Genomic DNA, 21,785 nt, shown 5'->3' with positions numbered 1-21,785 from the left:
CTAATTTTCTTTTTAACTAGGCTTTTTATTTAGTATAGAAAATAAGATATTTGAGAAACAGAGAGAACTATTTGCCAAAACTTCAGCACAGTTGCACAAGGACAGCCATTTGTGAAAGTGTCACTCAGTTGTAGGGGTGGACAAATTGTTTGGATAAAGCTGTCATTCCTACCAATAAATGATTAATGCTGTGAAAGTTAAAGGCACCAAATCTTACTTCTCCATTTATGCTCAATGATTTTTTTTTAAAAAAATGAAATCAGAAAAAAGGACAAATAATTACCTGTTGCTATTCTTCTCCAAGACTTTCATCTTTTTCATAGTATTTCAATATCAGTCAATCTTACAACCATATCAATAGATTAGATAGATAGATAGATAGATAGATAGATAGATAGATAGATAGATAGATAGATAGATAGATGAGAGAGAGAGAGAGAGAGAGAGAGAGAGAGAGAGATACATTTCTGCATAATGTATCTGAATTATTGTGATAATATGAGCCTGGTGATTTGTGCCTCATGTGAGAACTTTGGGTTGATTCATTCTTTGAGTATGTGATCTTTTCAACACCAAAGTTCAAAAGTATTAATGATCTTGGTCTTTCTATCTAACCTGCATGATTCCAACCTTAATAGATATAGACACATTCTAGCATTGAATATATTTTTCAAGGACTTCATTGCTGCTTCATTAAGTGTTAGTCTGTGGCGTATTTCTTGCCTACTACTTCCTTTCTTGTTGGTAGCTGACAGACAGAAAGTATCCTTTACTTCACTATCTTCACTGTTAGTTTTAAAGTTTGCTACCATATTGCTAACATTTGTTTGGTCTTTTTTGTATTAAATTTTAGTTCCATGTTCCATGTACTTCTTGACTTTCATTATCCAACTTCTCTCAATATACAGTATGTACCAGATAAAGATTGAATAAATGCAGGGAGAGTACACAGTCTTCTCTCATTTATTTGTAAACCTGGAACTAGTCTGTTTCACAATATTCTATCCATGCAGTGGCTTCTTGACCTGTGTATAGAGTTTTTCATGAGGACAATGAGATGTTCTGAGATTTTTTTATAAGCACATTCTCCAGCTTGACACACAATCAACACAACCAAAGATCTTTCTATAATCAATGAAGCACAAATTGACTTCTTTTTTGGCATTCTTGATTATGCAGCATTCACAAACAATAATGTGCTATGTTCCTTGTTCTTTTCTAAAGAAAATTTGTGGCTTGAACATCTGCATTGCCCTTTACACAAAGGTCTCTCAACTGTATTAGATGATCCTAAGCAATTTTTTTTGCTAGTGTGTGTGTGTTATGTGAGTTTTTGTTTAAATGGCTAAATGTTAAAAATATCATTGTATTGTTTCATGTTGATTCAGAAAGGTGCACACATACACATATTTTACCCTCTAGATCTGACATCAGATAAGAAATGTCTGAAATAAAGATAAGTTACAGCAATCATAGAAACAAAAGAACTCCATTGCTCCTTTTTGTTATTTCAGGCTTAATTGACTATGGTTTTGTTTCAAAATGAACTACTGGACATTTTAATATAAAATTCTGTAATATGGATAGCTCGTTTTGTAGCATGCATTTTTTCTTCTAGAAAGCATATTTTATTCTTAAATTTTAAAAAGTATGTAACTGACTGACTTTTTTCAGTTTTTTTATATTTAGTTAATGGCAAATATTTCACTTTACTAAAGTCCATTCACAATATAGACAGGTTCAAAAATTATGATAATGGTTTACACTAAGACACTTTTATCTGGAAATGCTATCATATTGATGAAGGATGCTCTCAATAAAGCTGGAGGCACCAACATTAAATTACCTGAGCTGAGTTTGTTTGACATTATTTTCAATTCAAGCCAGAAGTACTGTCAGTGCTCGCTCATCCAACAATAACTCATAACTCTATCACTGATCCTCCATTTTATGGTAACCTCAAGGGAAGAATCAAATTTATTCTGGCTCCTATTCTAGAAACCATAGACATATTTTCATATATTGAGACCTCTCTTCCTGCACACTGCAATCACTTTTTTTTTTTGCATAGCTTTCAGCATGTGCTGTTAAAATTCATTTCAAATACATGTCAGGGTATATATTTATGTATGGTTTTAGAGAGATTAAAATATAATGAATCTAGATAGATGTCCTGGTGCATGAGCAGATATGAAAAACCAAGTATTACCAATAATCTAGTAGTATTTAGCCCTATAGTTCATGGACTGGAATGGCAAGATAAATGTTTGAATTTCAATTACTTTAGAACAAACTATATTGTCTAATTTCAGTTTAATATTATCATGAACATCTCAATTAAATGATGAATGGCCAATTTCAACATAATAAAGGATATTTCCTGTAAGATTCTTAAAATTTCTTTAGTCAAACTTAATCATATGTATGTGCTTATAGAAATATGAACAAAAATGTTTCAAAGCTCCATAAAAAGTTTTCATGGAGAAAAGTGACTTTTAATTTATTTTTAAAATTAAGTCAATCTGAAGTTAGGTCTGTCTGAACATTTTGCAGATTCATTTTTACAATATTTCTGGAAATAATGCTATCAGATATCATTACTTGTATCAGTTTAATTTAGTCAAGCTTAATCTCTGCCAATTTATTATATTTTAAACTTTCATCACCATAAACTACAGTCTTTTCCTAAACCATCCTGTCAGTAGGGAGTATAACATTTTTTTTTAAAAGTAACTTATGAATGATCATGTATGTTGTCATTATACACCTAATAATTCTACTGCACTACAATTTTAAGAAATATCATAGGAGAAATATTTTAAAATATTTTAAATATTTTAAACAAGGAGCAGGAGGAAGGATTTTAAAAGTCAATTAATTTGAAAAAAAAACAACCCTATAACATTTTCTATGTTAAATACAAAGCTATCATATCAACATAGTTTTAGAGGAAATAACTGCTCTTCAGCAATTATTAACATTCTCATGAATGAAGGCAAATATTTGTGTTCCAGGATAATGTTGCAGGATCCAGCCTGAATCACTCATTGGGACCAGATTAGTCTTTCAGGCTTTCAGACTCGTGCTAGAATGCATTTTCAGGGAACAAAATCTCTGGTCCCAGTGACCAACCCAGATTGGATCCTGCAACATTAGCATTTTATCCACCACTGATTCTGATAAGAATAAAATAATTTCCTAAATATATTGGTTGGGTGAGCTATGTAGAAATAAAGATAAATTTATCTGTAATGTGTGATAATTTTAGTATATGAATGGGAAATAAGTCCATGAATGAGATATCTGTAGAACAAAATAATTCCTAACACCATACAGCAATATGTATAAAACTATGGAAATGATTTGATGGAAATCAACAAGTGTTTTACAACACTTTCAGCTCTGTATAAAAATCATAATTTGTCTAAATTTTATAATGGGTTGGATGGAGAAGAATATGCTGATATCAGATCAAGACAAGATTGGCATTATTGGCCCAAATAGGAAAGTAGACTTGATGTGCAATCTAGTTTGTCTAGAGTGATAACAGAATTTCTTATTTTAAAAAATAACATATATATTAAAAATACAGAAATAAATGTGATAAAATAGAACATGAAAATAAAGATGTACAAAGATAAATATAAATGTATAAAATTTTGTTTAGATTTGAAACAGAAGAAGAGCTACTTAAAGAAAATATGGTAAAATGGCCAATAATTTTGCTTATAATATTCAGAGGATTGAAGGGAATGAATATGGTTAAAAGATCTGAAATTCACATTGTTATTCACACTATAATTTAAAATAAAACTTTTTAAAATGACATACATTTTGTATATGATACCAAATAATTTGTCTAAGATGTATAAATGTACTTCAAATCACTGTAGGAAAAATGAAAACATGAAGAAACATTTTTAACGAAAAAGCAAAAAGTTATTGGATACTATTTTTGATGCAGAAACCACAACTTTTATTGTTCAGACTTATCCATAGTTAAGTTTAAAAAATGTTGTATAATTGGTTTTACACTGCAGTGAATAGCTATACTACTTTCCCTCTAATTTTTTGTCAGTAAATTTAATTTTAACACACAAATAGTCTGTCGCAGAAGTGACTGCCTGTAAAGGCTCCTAGATTTGGGGCTAAAAGGCGAAAGCGGAAGCAGTATGCTCCATCCCATATTTGGGGTAGACCAAGTTGTCCTGACAGACCAAACTGTAAGATTTGGGAGGCTGCACCAGAAAAGTAGCTGAGGCCCTGATTGGATCTCCATTGTATTTAAACTGCCCAGAGTTGCTGGGAAGTGCTACAAACTGTAAGATTTGGGAGGCTGCACCAGAAAAGTAGCTGAGGCTCTGATCGGATTTCCATTGTATTTAAACTGCCCAGAGTTGCTGGGAAGTGCTATAAACTGTAAGTTTTGGGAGGCTGCACCAGAAAAGTAGCTGAGGTCCTGATTGGATCGACATTGTATTTAAACTGGGAAGTTGCTGGGAAGTGCTACAAACTGTAAGATTTGGGAGGCTGCACCAGAAAAGTAGCTGAGGCTCTGATTGGATCTCCATTGTATTTAAACTGCCCAGAGTTGCTGGGAAGTGCTACAAACTGTAAGTTTTGGGAGGCTGCATCAGAAAAGTATTATATAATTAAAAATCAAAAATAGCAGCGGTACATTCAGGGCAAGTGTGTCTGAGATTCCCTGTATCTAAGAATGTCTGGCTTAGTTCAGTGCAACACTTGTTTTGCAGCTGTCTTTCACAGTACCCTTTTCAAACTTGGAAACTGTCCTATCTGTAAACAAATCACTAGTCTTCAAGGACAGATTATTTATCTAGGGTCTGTAATCTGTGTTCTTCAGGCAGAAATTAGGTGTCCAGTTCAGCCCCTCTACTCTATTGAGCCTCCGTGCTATCAGCCCCCTCTACCACAAAGATCCTGCAGGAGAAGGGCAGTGTGGACAACCGTGGGATCTGGCAGGGTGAGAGCTGTGAACCATAAATGCAAAGCTTTCGCTGTGTTCCTGCACAACAGATACAATGCCCTTGCTGACCTTAATAGGGACATTAATGAGACAGGTAAAGGTATTTGTGATGATAACTCAAATAAGCAGGGGATCATGGTCCGAAATGAAGAATTTGTTTTTGACAGGGAGAAGTGCGAATCAGGTACTACACATTACTCATGCAAGAACAGAAAGGCATCCAAAAAAAGAAGCTGCCTTCTGGTAGGTGATTCAATTATAAAGAATGTAAATTTAGGAAAGGACACAGAGGTTTTGAAAGAGGTCAAGTATCTTCCAGGTGCTACTGCCAGTAGGGACAAGAAGCATATTTCTAAAATAATCAAGAATGCCAGCAAGGACTGTGATGTAGAGGCTATTTTACATCTTGGCACTAACAATCTATCCCCAAAAGATGTACTCTCTGTACAGAACAATTTCCAGAGCTTGGGGCAGGAACTTTGCAGAATAGGCTGTAGGCTTACTTTTTTCATAAGTTTTATTAGTATATAAGGAGCAAAATGGAAAAGGCCAGCGTATGGCACAATTCAATATGTGGCTAAAGGAGTGGTGTAAAGGGGAAGGCTTTGGATATATTAGTCATGATGTCTGTAGCTGGTCCAATGAAAAAATGTACAAAAGAGATGGTTTGCATCCATAAAAGAAAGGGACTGAGTTACTCAGCTATAAATTCACAGATTTTCTGGAGGAATATTTAAACTAAACAGCAAGGACAGTGAGTTAATTGATACAGAAAATCCCCGTTCCTGGCAATCTAAAAATTATAGAGCTATCAGTGCATGTAATATAGACGTGTGTGGACAAGAATATCAACCTTGCTGTCAAGCAAAATCAAGCTTCTAATAGCGAGTGCCACACAAAGTGCTCTAACTAAATAGGTGGTAAGACAATAAGGGAAGTCAGGCACCACACAGATTATGTAGAAAGTAAACACAGGGTCAGTCATAAAGGACTCAAATGTCTATACACCAATGCACAGGGTGAACTAGAAATTCAGGTAAATGAGGGCAGATATGATATTGTTGTCATTATGGAAACATGGTGGGATGAAACCCACAAATGGAACACACAGCTAGATGGATTTAAATTATTTAAAAAAAACAGACCAAATAAAAGAGGAGGCAGAGTTGCTCTCTATATAAGAAATAACTACATCTCTACAGAAATACAGCACAACAATAATGAAAACTGTCTTGAATGCATTTGGGTCAATATAAAAGAGGAAAAAATGACATTGCCATAGGTATATACTACAGGCCACCCAACCAAACAGAGGAAATAAATGAACTTTTTTCTAGTCAGCTAACTAACGTATGTAGGAAGCATATCACAATAGTAATGGGGGATTGTAACTACCCTGACATCAACTGGGAGACAAACTCTGCACCAAGTAGAAGATAAACAGATTCCTTGCAAACCTAGCAGACAACTTTGACTCCCAAAAAGTAGAGAAGGGAACTTTGGATCTAATTCTCACTAACAGAGATGAAATGATAGAAGGTGTTGAAGCCACAGGAGGAAGTGGCTTGGGAGGAAGTGATCATGCAATATTGGAATTCAACATTATGGAAGCACAAGCAATAGAACACAGTCAAACTAGAGTATTGGACTTTAAGAGAGCTAATTTCAATAAACTTAGAGAGGGCTTGGGAAGGATTCTATGGATGAGAATGCTCTAGGGGAAAACAACTCAAGAAGTTTGGGAAATTTGGAAAAGTGAGATAATAAAAGCCCAGTCTAGCACAATACCAACAAAGAGGAAAAATAACAGCTCTCAAAGGAAACCAGCATGGCTGCATAAAGAACTCTCTGATAAATTGAAAGATAAAAAGGACAAGTATAGAGAGTGGAAAGAGGTGCACATAACTAAGTCAGAATATCAGCAAATAGCCCGAGCTGCAAAGATGGAGTGAGGAAAGTTAAGGCTCAAAATGAACTAAGGCTTGTGACCAAAGTGAAAAATAACAAAAAAAGCTTCTTTCAACATGTAATAAACAAGAAAAAAGTGAAGGAAATGATTGGTCCATTAGTGGGTGAAAGTGGCAAGAAGGTGACAAGCAACATAGAGAAAGCAGAACTATTTAACTCATTTTTTGCATCTGTCTTTACACAAAGGGAAAAAACAGACCAACCTACCAAAAATAGTGCCATAAAAAACAGAATAGAAATACAAGTTAAGATAGGCAAGAAAATGATAAGTGAGCACCTGTCCAGCCTAGATGAGTTCAAATCACCAGGACCAGATGGATTACATCCCAAGGTTCTCAAGGAACTGGCAGATATGATCTCAGAACCATTGAACTATATTTTTCTCTTTTTTTCTTTTTTAATTTTTAATTTTTCCTTTTTTTTCTTTACAAACAAACATAATACACAATACATTTTTTCTTTTCCCTTAACAATACTATGTCCTATATCTCTTAAGTTTATTTACATTTATTTACATTACTTCCCATACATTTTTATTCCGCAATTCTAGCCAGTTATAATACATGTCCCATATCTCGTAAAATTCTGTAGCTTCTTTGTCTTTTATTTCTAGGAAAGTTTGTTCATCTCAGCACAGTCTAATATCTTATATACAATCCTTGCATTTGTTGGTATGTTCTCCCTTTTCCAACACTGCGCATATGCAATGCATGCTGCAGTTATAATATTGGAGTCGTTTCTCGATTTTTGGGATCCTGGAGCACTGGGGAACTACCAGAGGACTGGAAAAGAGCTGATGTAGTTCCCATCTTCAAAAAAGGGAAAAAAAATGGACCCAGGAAATTACAGACCTATCAGCCTGACCTCAATACCCGGGAAGATTCTGGAAAAGATAATCAAACAACGAATCAGTGAACACTAGAGGCAAACAAAGTCATTACTAAAAGCCAACATGGGTTTGTCAAAAACAGATCATGCCAGACAAATCTTATTGCATTCTTTGACCAGGTGACAAAATTAGTGAATCAGACGAATGCTGTGGATATAATTTACTCGGACTTCAGTAAGGCATTTGATAAAGTAGACCACAACCAATACTTGATAAGATAGAAAAATGTGGTTTAGATAGCATCACCACCAGATGGATCCATAGCTGGCTGACCGGCTGTACTCAGTGTGTGGTTCTGAATGGAACTGCATCTACATGGAAGGAAGTATGTAGTGGGGTGCCCCAGGGCTCTGTTCTGGGCCCAATGCTCTTCAACATCTTCATCAACGATTTGGATGAGGGGGTAGATGGGGAACTCATCAGATTTGTAGATGACACCAAGCTGGCAGGAATAGCCAACACTCCAGAAGACAGGCTTAAAATACAGGAGGATCTGGACAGACTTGAACACTGGGCACTATGTAACAAAATGAAATTCAATGGTGAAAAAAGTAAGGTTCTACATTTAGGCAAGAAAATCCAAGTGTACAGGTATAGTATAGGGGGTACTTTGCTCAAAAGTAGTAACTGTGAGAGGAATGAAGTCCTAGTGGACAATCACTTAAATATGAGCCAGCAGTGTTCTGCAGTTGCCAAAAAGGCCAACACAGTGCTAGGCTGCATTAACAGAAGGATAGAATCAAGATCACATGAAGTATTAATACCACTTTACAATGTCTTGGTAAGGCCACACTTGGAATACTGCATCCAGTTTTGATCACCACGATGTAAAAAAGATGTTGAGACTCTAGAAAGAGTACAGAGAAGAGCAACAAAGATGATTAGGGGACTGGAGGCTAAAGCATATAAGGAATGGCTGCTGGAATTGGGTATGTCTAGTGTCATGAAGAGAAGGACGAGGGGGGGCATGATAACAGTGTTCAAATAATTCAGGGAGGGAGTCAAGCTATTTTCCAAAGCGCCTGAAGGCAGGACAAAAAGCAACGGATGAAAACTAATCAAGGACAGAAGCAACCTAGAACTAAGGAGAAACTTCCTGATAGTTAGAACCATTAACCTGTGGAATAACCTGCCTCCAGAAATTGTGAATGCTCCAACACTGGAAGGTTTTTAAGAAGAGACTGGACAGTCATTTGTCTGAAATGGTATAGGGTTTCCTGCCTGAGCAAGGGTTGGACTAGATGACCTCCAAGGTCCCTTCCAACATCATCATCATCATCATCATCATCATCATCATCATCATCATCACTATTATTACTATTATTACTATTGTTGTTGTTGTTGTTATTACCAGTCTCACCAGAAAACATTGCAGTGAAGATTTATACTGTTCATATTTTCTGGGTTATATTCCTTAGGGAAGACATTCACTATTTATTTGGCTATGATAAATTTGTACAAGAGCATTCACTAGATCTCCCTTTCACACAATAATTAAATCAGGATTATTTCTTTATGTAGTTTGCTTTGTACTTTTAGATGTGCAAGAAATGGCATGATATACATACAAAAGGTAGTGCTGGTATTGCAGTGGGTGACATAGTTTTTGCCATTTCATTTTCCTGCTGAATGATAAATCAACCTGTGATCAATGTTTAAGAAAGAAATGAAAGTTAAAGAAATATTTATAACTCTCTATATTTCCAATATTCAACAGACCCGTATGATTATCTGTTTATAACAATGTAAAGTCACAGTTACCAGTTCTTTACCTGGAATTGGCCTTCGTATGCATTGAGTTCATTCCAAGAATTTAAGATGTCATAATGTATCAGTGGAGCATATATGGGGATCCAAGCAGTGTGACCTTTTGCAATTGACTGCTAGAAATTTTCTCAATGTGCAAGTTTTTGAAGTGCCATCCAATATATATTTGATGTGACATATGATGTGTCAAAAATTAATGGACCATCATGGCCAGTTTATGCCATAATCTTCTTCAATTTCCATTTTCAGATCTTGATACTTTGTGATCTTCTCCAACTCTTTTTCTTCTACTACTCCCTGACATTGTCAACCCACAATTTCTTACACATTGGTTAATCAGATGTGTAATGTGCTAAGATTTTATCAGTTTCTATTTGGAAATTTCATACTATTTTAACCTGCTCATTATCAACTAATTTTTCAACATTGTGTTCCCATCAATTTTTCATGATACATGATAATTTTACATATGCTCCAGTTAATCATTTTGACAACTGTGTTATGTTGTTATTTTTAACCAGTTTATTTGCACAAATGGAGTATATGATCTTTTGTTTCTTTATACAATCTGCACTTTGAATCATTTGAGGATTTTTCAATTCTAGCTTTGATTGCATTACTTCAAATAGTTGGTTCTTGAACAGCCAAAACCAAGCCTTCAGTTTCTTTTTCTAATATTCTAGGTGTAAACCATTGCCAGGCTTCATCTTTATCTCTTCAGTCTTTTGTAGAAATTGACTATATAATGTTGTTCCTTGCCAAAATTCTGTTTGTGTTTATATTACGTTATTCAATATTCATTTTTTCTTTTTTGTACATTTAATAAACTCCAATGCTTAACTAGCATAAATGCTTATTCTTGGCTCTCTTTTAATAATCAGCCAATGGACACTTTTCTTCTTCAGTAGTTTGTTTGACCTAAAATAAATATCTACCTCCATTCATGTTGGGCAGGTATAATCTATTAATATCATTATGAGGATATAACACAGAGTGAATAATCATTAGTCTTCTTGTTTTTCATTCCAAACTGTCCAGTTCAGCTTGTATCCAGTTAATAATTCCAGCAGTATATTATATCATAGGTATGGCCAAGTATTGATGACTTTGATGTTGCTTTCAGTGTTAAGCTTTGGCTTTAGCAATTTTCTTCCTCTTTAGATTTATTCTTGATTAATAATATGCTTATTTTTTTCCATGCTTGATGTTATTCAGTGGCCTAGATATTTGTAGGCTTCATCTTCATAGTTCATCATGGTTTGTCCATTCAGTATTTCAGTTCAATTTCTTTTCATGGTTTTATCTCATTTTATTCTACTGTAGTACATTTCTTAAGTCAAACTATGTTGCTAATATATAATTGTTAGTATGTGTGGGTAATCTAGAAATAGATTCACAATCTAAGATTGGTGGAAACTTAATAATTCAACTCTTATTATGGTTTGTGCCAGATATTCAAACTTTTTGACATTTTTATCCATCTTTATTGTTATGGTTGGATGGATGGATGGATGATGGAAGGAAGGAAAGAAAGAAGGAAAGGAGGGAAGGGGAGGGAGGGAGGCAGTGGGATGAAGAAAGGAATAGGATCTGAAAAAAATGAATTTATATTACAATTTTCAGATTTATATCACAATAATATACATTCCACCTCCCAGAACAAATTAACACCAAGTACCGGTACCACTGTATTTTTATTTTTTTGAAAACATTTTTGTTGTTATATTCTATAAATTATAAAATGTGAACAATGTGTGCCATGTGGGATGAAATCATGTTAAGTGCATGTCTTTAGTGAAAATAATGTATAATATTATATAATTACATGCAGTTGTTAACAATAATTTATACGCTTTAAAACCTTATTTCATATTCATGAAAGAACTAGAAAGCTGCTATTAAACTGTATTTAAAGTATAAGCAGCAAAATATATTGATCCTACCTGCCCTTTTCACTTAAAATAAATTTCTATATGGTCAATAACTCCTAAAGCTTTATTAGCTGAAATCTTAGCTGTGTCACTTATGGGAAATATTGTTTTATTAAGGAAATATCTCATAAGTTGTAACAGCTATAAACAATGACAAGTTTTATAAATAGAATTTTAAAATATGTTCAACATCTGTTTGATGTAATGGCAACAAAATCCCAACACTCTCTTCAAAAAAAGTGTTAGAATATTTTTAGTTCTTCCAGAAAAGCATCTGAATATAATTTTCCATGGTCAATAAATAATTCTCTCCAAAATATGAAGCAACTTTGGAAATACTTTAATTTTAACTACAGCCATCAATCATGGTTGGTTTTTTTTTTTTTTGTTTTGTTTTTTTGCATTTTTGTCTTTGATGTCATTCAGATTCTGGAACATGTGAATTTGTTCATGATGAACTGGAATCTAATCTAAGAAAAAAAAATTCTCAGATTTACATTACAATTTTCAGATTTATATTACAATAATATCCATTCCACCACCCAGAACAAATTAACACAGAGTACCGAGGTACCACTGTATTTTTTTTCTTGTTATATCTTATCCAAAGTTTCATTATTTGATGTTGATATTGCCCAAATACTTCAAGCAAGCAAGCAAGCAAGCAAGCAAGCAAAGAAGACAGTGAATTACATCAAAGCAGAAAAGCTGGACACATTTTGGTCTCAAGCAAGTCCTCAGTGTGGAACATTCAGGAATACATAAGTTCAAGTTTATTTTTTAAATTAAAATAATCACACTTTAGTCTATTTGAAAATAATAGATTTAACAGTAATGGCTAATTTGTTCAAGCAAACTGAGTAGGACCCAGAAATAACGTAAGGAATAATTAATAATTTTTGGTTCCTCAATTTGTGCCAACCAACATGGGATTCCCTTTCTTTCCCATGGCTACTTTATTGCATAGCCAGGGCTTCTGTACTATTGTCCTTAAAATTGTGGGTGAGTGCAATTATGTTCCTTCATGATTTCTAATATAGGAAAATGGGATTACATCTATATACATTACTATGAATCTGTTTTATATATATCTGCTATATTGAAGCATGCACTCGGGGAAAAAAAATCCTGTCAATTTTACATTCTATATTGGTGTGGTAAATCCATACAAAATTCTGATTCCAGTTAATTTCTCAGGGTCTGCTAACTCATAGTTTTGGACCCATTGTTCTCTACTTCTCTGTAAATATAAATTGCCCATGAATCTTTCTTTTAGAAAGGAGATGCAAATTACCATGGTTTTGTTCTTTGATGCATAACAGAAATGCTGATTGCTCCCATCACAGGGTTTTTTTTTCTGTCAGAAGGAGCTCATAATAATCAGTGAACAAGCTGATCACATGAAAGAGTGAAGGTCGGGAAAAGAGAATGTAAATCAGAAATATCTTTAAAAAATATCAAGATTCTGCACGATAAAATAACAGGATTATCAGGTTCAAGAAGGTATAATTAGTGAAGCCTTTGATTTCTCTTCCATTTGATTTTATTCTGTTTTTGAGTTATTTTAGGTGTGATTCTTTCCTTTTTTCTCTTAAACTGGATTCTTAGGCTTATTCTTCTGTGGCATTTTTTTTAAAAAAGAAATGTGCTCATAATGTTGTTTTTACTTGATTTCTGGCCTTTTGCTGTATAGTTAAAGTCATCTTTAGTTGTCCCGCCCTTAAAACAGTGTTTTCAAATGTTCTAATAACAGTTTTTCTGGGGTTCTAATCTAGAATTCTTATAGATTATGTAGTTGACCTAATATGGAGCTAGGATTTCCCCATTGTCTAGTTAGGTTACTGCATGAACAGCATCTTCCTTCTGGTGATTGGGTTCTGCTTTCCACAATCATTTTGCCATGGGCCAAATCATCAGACACCTGTTTTCCACAAATGCAGCTCCCTGCATACAAATTGATTGGCAATTCCTGAAACACTCATTGAATCTTTCAAGGGTTCCTCATAAACACTGGTTTAGACTTTTTTTGGAAAAAAAAAATCACAAGATCTGCATTTAAAAAACTACACATAAGATCAGTTTAAACTACCAAAGATAGTCCCGTGTGTATGGATTGTTCCAGCACCATTGATCACATTATTGGTTTCTGCCAACGGGAGTTTTTGCATGGCTCTACTTGCAGAAGAGACTAGGTTTTCTGTTTGATTAAAATGTATACGCTTTTCTGTCTGGCTGGATAAAAATTAAATAATTACAATTCTAAGTCTAAAATAAACCCTATTACAATTTCCATAAGGTTCAAATTACGTGTATTTACCAGTAAATTCAATACTTCCATCATATGAAAGAAATAAGATTGTTATTTCATGTCAGCATTTGGCATAAGCCTGCCTAGACTGCTTTTTTCTTCCCTAAACTGGGGGAATACTGATGTATTGTGTCTGTCACTCTTGTCATGTCTTGAAATATCATACATTCTCAGTGGACTGATTTTTATTTTCCTACATCCTTCTTGTGCTCTTCTTGTTCAAGAATTTTTACCTATTTTCCTTCTGCCTATCAAACTATCAAACAGCTGATAAGTCAGGTTCTGATAGGGTGTCTCTTATCACTGTGAAAGCTGAGAGCTGTTAAGGAGTTGTTTTGGCAAACTGAAGGTTCTTCTCATAATAATTATCAGAAGATGTATTGGACAATGTGGCCTGAACTGTCAGAGAGGGGAGGGAGGATTTTACTTTTTTAATTATCTGCTTCCCTCCATTTCCTCAGAGCTAGCTTTAATTCAGTTATGCCAGTTCTTATCCAATAGAGAAGACTCTGGTGTTTTGCTTGACTGGGCTTTTTCAGCTGGGACATGACATTAAGCTATCTTTCTAAACAAATCCAATTCTGTTGAGAGGTCCTTAGCACTTACATCCCTCTGATAATCTCCAGAGGGGGTAAAGACTCAGACAAGATGGCCAAGATGGAGAAGCTGCCTAGAGCCAAGTCGGGATCGATCAGTGGGACTCTAACTGGGGCTGAGGGTGGCTTCGTAATCCCACCAGCCTTGATAAGACCCAAAGTGTGAGTTGAATGGAGGGGGCCAGCTCCAGAGGGGATGGGTAGAATAGCAATGTTCAACTGGCCCAAAGTGGAGAACTGGAGATAGGAGCTATGGAGAGCCATTGAAGCTGAACTCTGATTGTACTGCCCTCAGCCTGAGGAAGGCAGAGGGCTAGAGTGGTGGAAGCATGACGCCATCAGATGGGTGACCCCTGACGGTCAAAGGGAATGGTAAAAACCCTCATAGACTCTGATAGCTCTCATTGCCTAATTAGTCAGGCCATGGTGCAGAAATTAGGGCTGCACATGAGGACGCTTAAGAAGTCCATGAAGTTTGAACAAGTTGATGGCTTGCTGATAGGAGGCAGAGTCAGTCTTACCTGATTGAGCTGGTTCAACTACAGCTGGGGAAGCATCTAGAGACTATTTGCTTTATGGTTACCCCAATGATGGCAGAGCCAAGATGGGATCACAGAATCTATTGGGAGCGAGACACAAGGAGAATGATTATAGGGAAGTGGGCCCTGGAACCCCCCAGGCAAGTTAGAAGAGCAACTTGAAGATTAGTAGGAGAAGGAAGGCCTACTGAGTGCAGCAAGAGAGCATCAGAGGAAGGGAAGGAGAAGCAATCCATCCTGAGGGAATACTTAGACCTCATGGAGGTGTTCAGCGAGAGGGAATGTGATGTGCTGCCCCACGAACTGTGCTATTCAAATCTTACCTGGGGCAAAACTGCCTAAACCAAAGATGACACCATAAGATATAAAGGCACTGAGAGAGTATATTGACAAAAACCTGGTGAGGGAGTTCATTCAAGCAGCAAAATCTCGAGTTGCAACCCCCATACTTTTCAAGGAAAAGAAAGATGGGTCACTGAGATTGTGCATGGATTTTTGTGGGATTAATGGGGTGTGTGTGGAAAATATGTACCCCTTTCCCCTTCTAAAGGACATGTTAGTGCATTTGGCCAAGGGGAAGATCTTCACAAAGTTGGACTTGTGAGAGACATATTACCAGGTGAGAATTAAGGAAGGTGATGAGTGGAAGACAGCCTTCAATTACCCCCTTGGTAGCTACCAGTTCAAGGTGATGCTTTTTGGACTGTGGGTGTGTGTGCTGTATTCATGCAACTCATAAACGAGGTGCTGCATAAACATCTTTATAAGGGAGTTCTAGTGTATCTTGATGACATCCTCATCTATACCAAGACCATGGACGAGAATATGAAACTTGTGCAACACGTGCTGAAAAAGTTGCTGTATGCTAAACTGTATGCCAAGCTGTCAAAATGCAAGTTTCACAAGTCTAAGCTCAACTACTTGGGCTATCAAGTGTTATGTGAGGGAATAGAAATGGACCAGGAAAGGTGAAATCCATTTTAGAATGACAGCCCCCCCCCCCGTACCCTCAAGCAGCTGCAAAGTTTTCTAGGTTTTGCGAACTTCTACAGGCAGTTCATAACTTCTTTTGCCAATATTGCCCTGTCAATCATTGAGCTTTTAAAAATGGGAAAAGGGGAGACAAACCCCAGCCAAATCAGCCCCTGAACTGGATGATGGAATGTCAAGCAGTATTTGAGAGACTGAAGGGACTAATTCACCACTGAGCCAGTGCTAAAGCATCCAGTGCTAAAGCATTCATGATCCAGGCAGATGCCAGTGATGTGTCTGTCAGAACTGTCCTTCTCCAGCACAATGGGGAGGGGAACTTACAGCCCTGAATGTACACATCTCCCAAGCTAAACCAAATGGAGTGGAATAGAGATGGGCGGTGTGGGAGAAAGAGGCTTTCGCAGTGCATCAGCGCTTTTAACTTGGAGGCAGTTCCTGAAAGGGAGTCAGGTCCCTTTCAAAGTGTGGATTGATCACAAAAATTTGGAAGCCCTGAAAACCCCTCGTAAGCTTTCTCCTAAGTAAGCCAGGTAGATGCAGTATTTTAAAAGTTTCAATTTTGAGCTGAAATACATCCTGGAGGGGAAGAATTTCCTGGGTGGAGCCCTATCCCTCATGCCCCAATACAGTAGTACTTGGCAGGAGGTGGTGAGTTCTGTTGTCCCCAAGACACAACGAGCCTCACAAGTTGTAAGCCTCACAAGGTGGCAAGAGAAAAAGAGGGGTTCACCTGCCATTGATGCATTTATGCAGCAGCTAAAGCAAAACTGCAAAGTGATGCCTGAGTTTGTAGCCCACCATGAATCAGTTATGCCAGTTTGATTGTTGTCCAATAAAAGTTTACATTTGAGAAAGCAGTGATTCTGCCATTTTGCTTGATTGGGCTTTTTCAGCTGGGACTTGACCACTGTGCAATGTACTTTGACCTGAGCTTGAGTGTGCCCTTTTGGTATTCTAATGGTGGTGGGTTAATCCTATTATGTTCTAAAGATCATGTTCCTATCCTTGGAGTCTTTATTTTTCTAATCCCATCTGCTCAAACCTTCTGTGGGGCTGTGGCCGAAGGCATTTTGCTTATGAATAGGTGGCCCAGTCTTTCTGAATAGGATTATCAAATCTGCATTTCTAAAAAAAACTGGCCTAGTCAGTTTCTGTCTGAGGCAGACAGGTCAGAAAAGCCTTTTAAGATTTTTTTCTCTATTATTCCTTTTGGAGAAATATAATATTCTTTCTTTTTTTAATATCTCCCAAAATATTTCCTTCTCTGGGGGGAATGCTGATTTCCTACAAAACAAAACAGGAAGGTCATTTTATGCTGTGACTAGAATATAGAACATTAGTGCAGCTGTGGGGAAAGGCCTTAGGTTTTCATTTTGATGTCAACAAGCATAAATATTTACTTTCACAGATTTTTTCTCATTCTTTTATCTACATGCCAGATAGAAGTCATCTAGCTGTGATCAACTGATCTCAGATTACATACCGTAACAACCCTTTATGATTTTTAACTTTTGATTCAGCTATACTCAGACCAGAACTAGAATCTTGCCACATATTGTCAGCTATTCTTTTAAGTGTCAATGTTTCCTGAATAACTTCCATTTTATCTCATTCATAGCACACAAACTTTCCAGTAGTTTCTAAACATGTATAAATTGATATTGTAGCAAAACATCCACTGTAACAAATATTTTTTCATTACATTTCATAGGTCCTTTACCACCACTCTTAAGAATACATTTCACTGTGTAATAATCTACCAATCTCATTTAATCCAGAAGTGTAAAAATTGCTGAAAAAATGTAAGTCAAGAAGAATTTGTGTAACTGTATAATAATAATTAGTAGATAAAAATAATACAGAGATAATGCTTTATTACCATTAGAATTATACTGGCTGACATGACAACTCTTTCCTATAATGGTAAATATTGTCTTCGCTGAGGGCAATATTACTTTATTTAATTGCTTGATATAAATGTTTTATTTTAATGACCATTTACTCATTTAACTGAGTGTCTGTATTATGAAGGGCTGAAGTTTAAAGAGCTGAATTTTCATAAATTGTAGAAAATGAGGAAGCACATTATTACAGATAGTGCTGAAAACATTTATGGTTTTAAAGTGATTTGAGGCCTTATAAATGAAGTAATTTTAATTATCAAACACATTTCTAAAATTTGTTTCCTCATCTCAACTACTTCAGGTGAAGAGGATCAGGATATTATATATCATATGTTAATAAATTGGTTAGCCTTTAAGATCCTGCAAGACTCAGGAATTTTTCTAGTCTACTGTTTTATTCAGTACAGCTGATTTATCCCCCACTGCCACCTCAAACCAGTCAAAACCAAAACTGATTATGATATAATAAGTAATATTTATAGTTTACTGATATTGCTATACATACAATTCCATTGGTGTTACATAAATATCCTTATAAACTGAATATGAAATTATATAGTGGTAGACAACAATATATAGTATTTTATTTCTAGACAAGATGAGCGGCACACTAATATATATATTTGTTTTCATAGATTTTCACAGGTACAGGTATGCAGGTCTTGGCGTATTCAGGTCTTTTTCCATGTAAGATTGAGAGTATCTTGGTGACATTTCGATGAGGTCCCACTCATCATCTTCAGGCTGGGGTCTTCGGGCTTCGTGCTTGTGTGAGCAAAGTGTGATCGGAGCTGCCGTCTCTCTATACATATTGGTGGGGGTGTGTGGAGTGCTGGCTTAGTTGCTGTAGGTGGGTTGGTTGGCTGTGTTGGAGCCATTGTTTGTGGATTGTTTGGCTGTTTTGTAACATCCTGAGTAACTGAGGTCCTGGCTGTGTGCCCATTAGTCTTTTGTGTTGTAATGACCTGGGTAATGGGCTGTGTGGTAACATCCTGAGATCTAGTGTAGTGATATCCTGACTTCTGTGTTGCAACATCCTGGGTGGTTGGCTGTGTTGTAACCTCCTGAGTTCTGGGATGTGATGTCCAGAGCAGAAGGCTGTGATGTAACATGCCGGGCTTTGGTTTGGCTCCGAGTTTGCGGTCTAGCTCTGTGTCCATTTGCTTTGTGTGGGGGTGGGAGGGGGGTACAGCAGCTGATGATGTCGTCATGGTTTGGCTTCTGGATGATGGTTGCATTTCGTCTGAGGGATAGGTTTGGGCTTGGGTTTGGGTCTGATGAGAGTGAATGGTGGTGGCGTACTGTGTTGTTCTGGGTCCAGAGTCAGTTTTTGTGGTTAGGACTCATTTGTTGATTAGGGCTAGTTTCCAGATGTCTGGTAGGTGGGAGGTATCATCACGTTTATTCATGTTGAGGGGGTGTTTATCTATTTCGATGGCTTCCATAATTATTCTCTTGTTGTGGTGTTCAGTTTTGGAGATTAGTTTGGTTCCTTCAAAATCAATTTCATATCCTGTAGCTTTAAGGTGCTGGAAGAGGGAGGAAGTTTTTTCTTCTTTTCTGATTGCGTTCTTGTGTTCTGCGATGTGTGCATTTATTCTCCTATGAGTTTGTCCAATGTATGTGGCTGGGCAGATTTTGCATAGTATTTGATAGACTCCTTGGTTTTCTAGCTGGATCATGTCTTTGGGTTTCTTAAGATGTTGGCTATTTTTTGGTCAGTGCCGAAGGCTGTCTTGATATTGTGTTTGTGATAGTGTTCATCACTACTGTGGCGTTACCTTTGTCTGCTGGGAGAATGATTATGTTGTTGTCTTTCCTCAGGTTGGTGAGTCTCAATCTTACATGGGAAAAGACCCGAATACACCTGTGAAAATGTACGAAAACAAATATCTTACCTCTATGGGGAGGAAACCTTCCTGCTCACCAGGACTTATGAAAAACTCAAAGTCCAAAGAGCCACCATCTTATGTGACCTCACATTCCTACGCAACTGCCGAGACAAAAACGTGATCCCCACTTGCTTCCAACTAAAATTCCATTCCAAAAACTCAGCCACTGAAAGGATCCTGAAAAGAACTGAATTAGCTCTAATCAGAAACGAACTCCACAGGAAAAGATTCCTACTAGACCAAACCAATAGGGACCAACTCACTCTTCACCTCAAACTCAGCAACAAAATCCACCCAGCACTCTGGGAAAATCCAAACAACTAGCCCTCTGGAGAGCTGAAACAGAAACCTCCCACAAGACAGACACACACACCAACAAACTCCACAGGCTAGAAAAATGCCAAAAGCCCAACCCCCTCCACAGCAACTCATGAAACGAACAGTACACAACATATCAGACAGGACCCTCACCACAGCAGAAATCAATGGTTCCAAAGGATTCAACCAAACGCATCCCCACTGAAAACATCATATGTGGAGTTGAAGCTACCCTAATCAAAATCAACCCAGATGAAGCCAATAAAATCAGACTTGAAGTCACCAACATCCTCCTCTCCAGCAATCCACCTAGATGCAACTTACATAAAGAACAAAAAGCACTCACCAACCTGAGGAAAGACAACAACATAATAATTCTCCCAGCAGACAAAGGTAATGCCACGGTAGTGATGAACACATCAGACTACCAAGCCAAACTATCCAACCTACTCCAAGACCCCACTTACAAACCTCTAAACACAGACCCCAACACCTACCTGGAAAAAACCACCAAATCCAAAATAAAGGCCTCTCCTATCAGTGAAGAGATCCATCAAAGAATCATCCCCAGAGAGAAATCATCCAGATGCCCCAAGCTCTATGGCCTCCCCAAGATTCACAAAGAAGGAACACCACTCAGACTTATAGTCAGTTCCATAGGCTCACCTCTACAGAATCTTGCCAAATTTCTCGCCAAACAGCTTTATACCTACACAGAATCCATCTCCTCACATGTACAAAACTCACTCCACTTCATAGAAACAATAAAGAAACAAAACCTACAACCCAGCGACCTACTCGTGAGCTTCGATGTCACATCCCTCTTCACCTAAGTGCCTATGAAAGAAGCCTTGACAGCTATGCAAAACAAATACAATCCCCCCTAAGCACATCCTAGATCTGACCAACCACTGCCTAAACAAAACATCCTTTTTTTATTATTATTTTTTATTGAATTTTTTTATTTTTTAACATACAAGCATTTATAAAAATACAATAAAATTTTAAAGTAGAAAAAAAAAACCCTTATCCTCCCTCCCACCCCCAACCCCCCTCCCTTCACTTCCCAGAGCAGAATACAGGGTTAATAATAACAAAATTTATAATAATTAAGAAAATAGAAAAAAAAAAGAAAAAAGAAAAAATTATCATAATTAACCTTTAACTCCATAACCTATGAAACAATTCTCTATAATATTTAATATTCATTCATAAAATAAGTGAAACTTTTTAATTACATACTTTTTCTGAATATAATCTATCCACCTTCCCCATACAATAATATATCTTTCTTGTGTATGATCCTTTAAATAAGCAGAAATTTTTGCCATTTCTGCAAAACTAGATACTTTAAATATCCATTCTTCTAAAGTAGGCAAGGAATCTTTCTTCCAATATAAATCTACTAATAACCTTGCTGTAGTTAATAAATTCAACATCAAAGTAGTTTCTTTTTCATTTAAGTAAACAAAAATACCGAAACATAACATACTTCATCCACAATGGACAAAGATACAAACAGATAGAAGGAGAACCTGTGGGATCACCCCTCTCACCCGTCATCGCAAACCTATACATGGAACACTTCGAAACCAACACCTTAGACAAATCTGAACACAAACCCAACACTGGCTCAGATATGTAGAAGACACTTTTGTAATTTGGCCACATGGGAAAGAAAAACTGGACAACT

General features: G+C 36.5%; 1 protein-coding gene across 1 annotated transcript in view; it reads left to right on the top strand.

Annotated features, from left to right (window-relative positions):
• Positions 1 to 21,065, top strand: part of LOC120318067 — a 91,402-nt gene extending 70,337 nt beyond the window's left edge. The window contains exon 2 of the mRNA XM_039365305.1: positions 19,707 to 21,065. Coding sequence (XP_039221239.1) covers positions 20,260 to 20,925 — 666 coding nt within the window. The 5' untranslated portion in view covers positions 19,707 to 20,259 and the 3' untranslated portion in view covers positions 20,926 to 21,065. The remainder of the gene's footprint in view (positions 1 to 19,706) is intronic.
• The last annotated feature ends 720 nt before the right edge of the window (positions 21,066 to 21,785 follow it).

Source organism: Crotalus tigris, unplaced genomic scaffold (assembly GCF_016545835.1).
Source record: "Crotalus tigris isolate CLP2741 ecotype Arizona unplaced genomic scaffold, ASM1654583v1 scf7180000020026.1028775, whole genome shotgun sequence".
Classification (NCBI taxonomy): domain Eukaryota; kingdom Metazoa; phylum Chordata; class Lepidosauria; order Squamata; family Viperidae; genus Crotalus; species Crotalus tigris.
The sequence above is the reverse complement of the archived record's forward strand: the minus strand, read 5'-3'. Positions and strand labels throughout refer to the sequence as shown.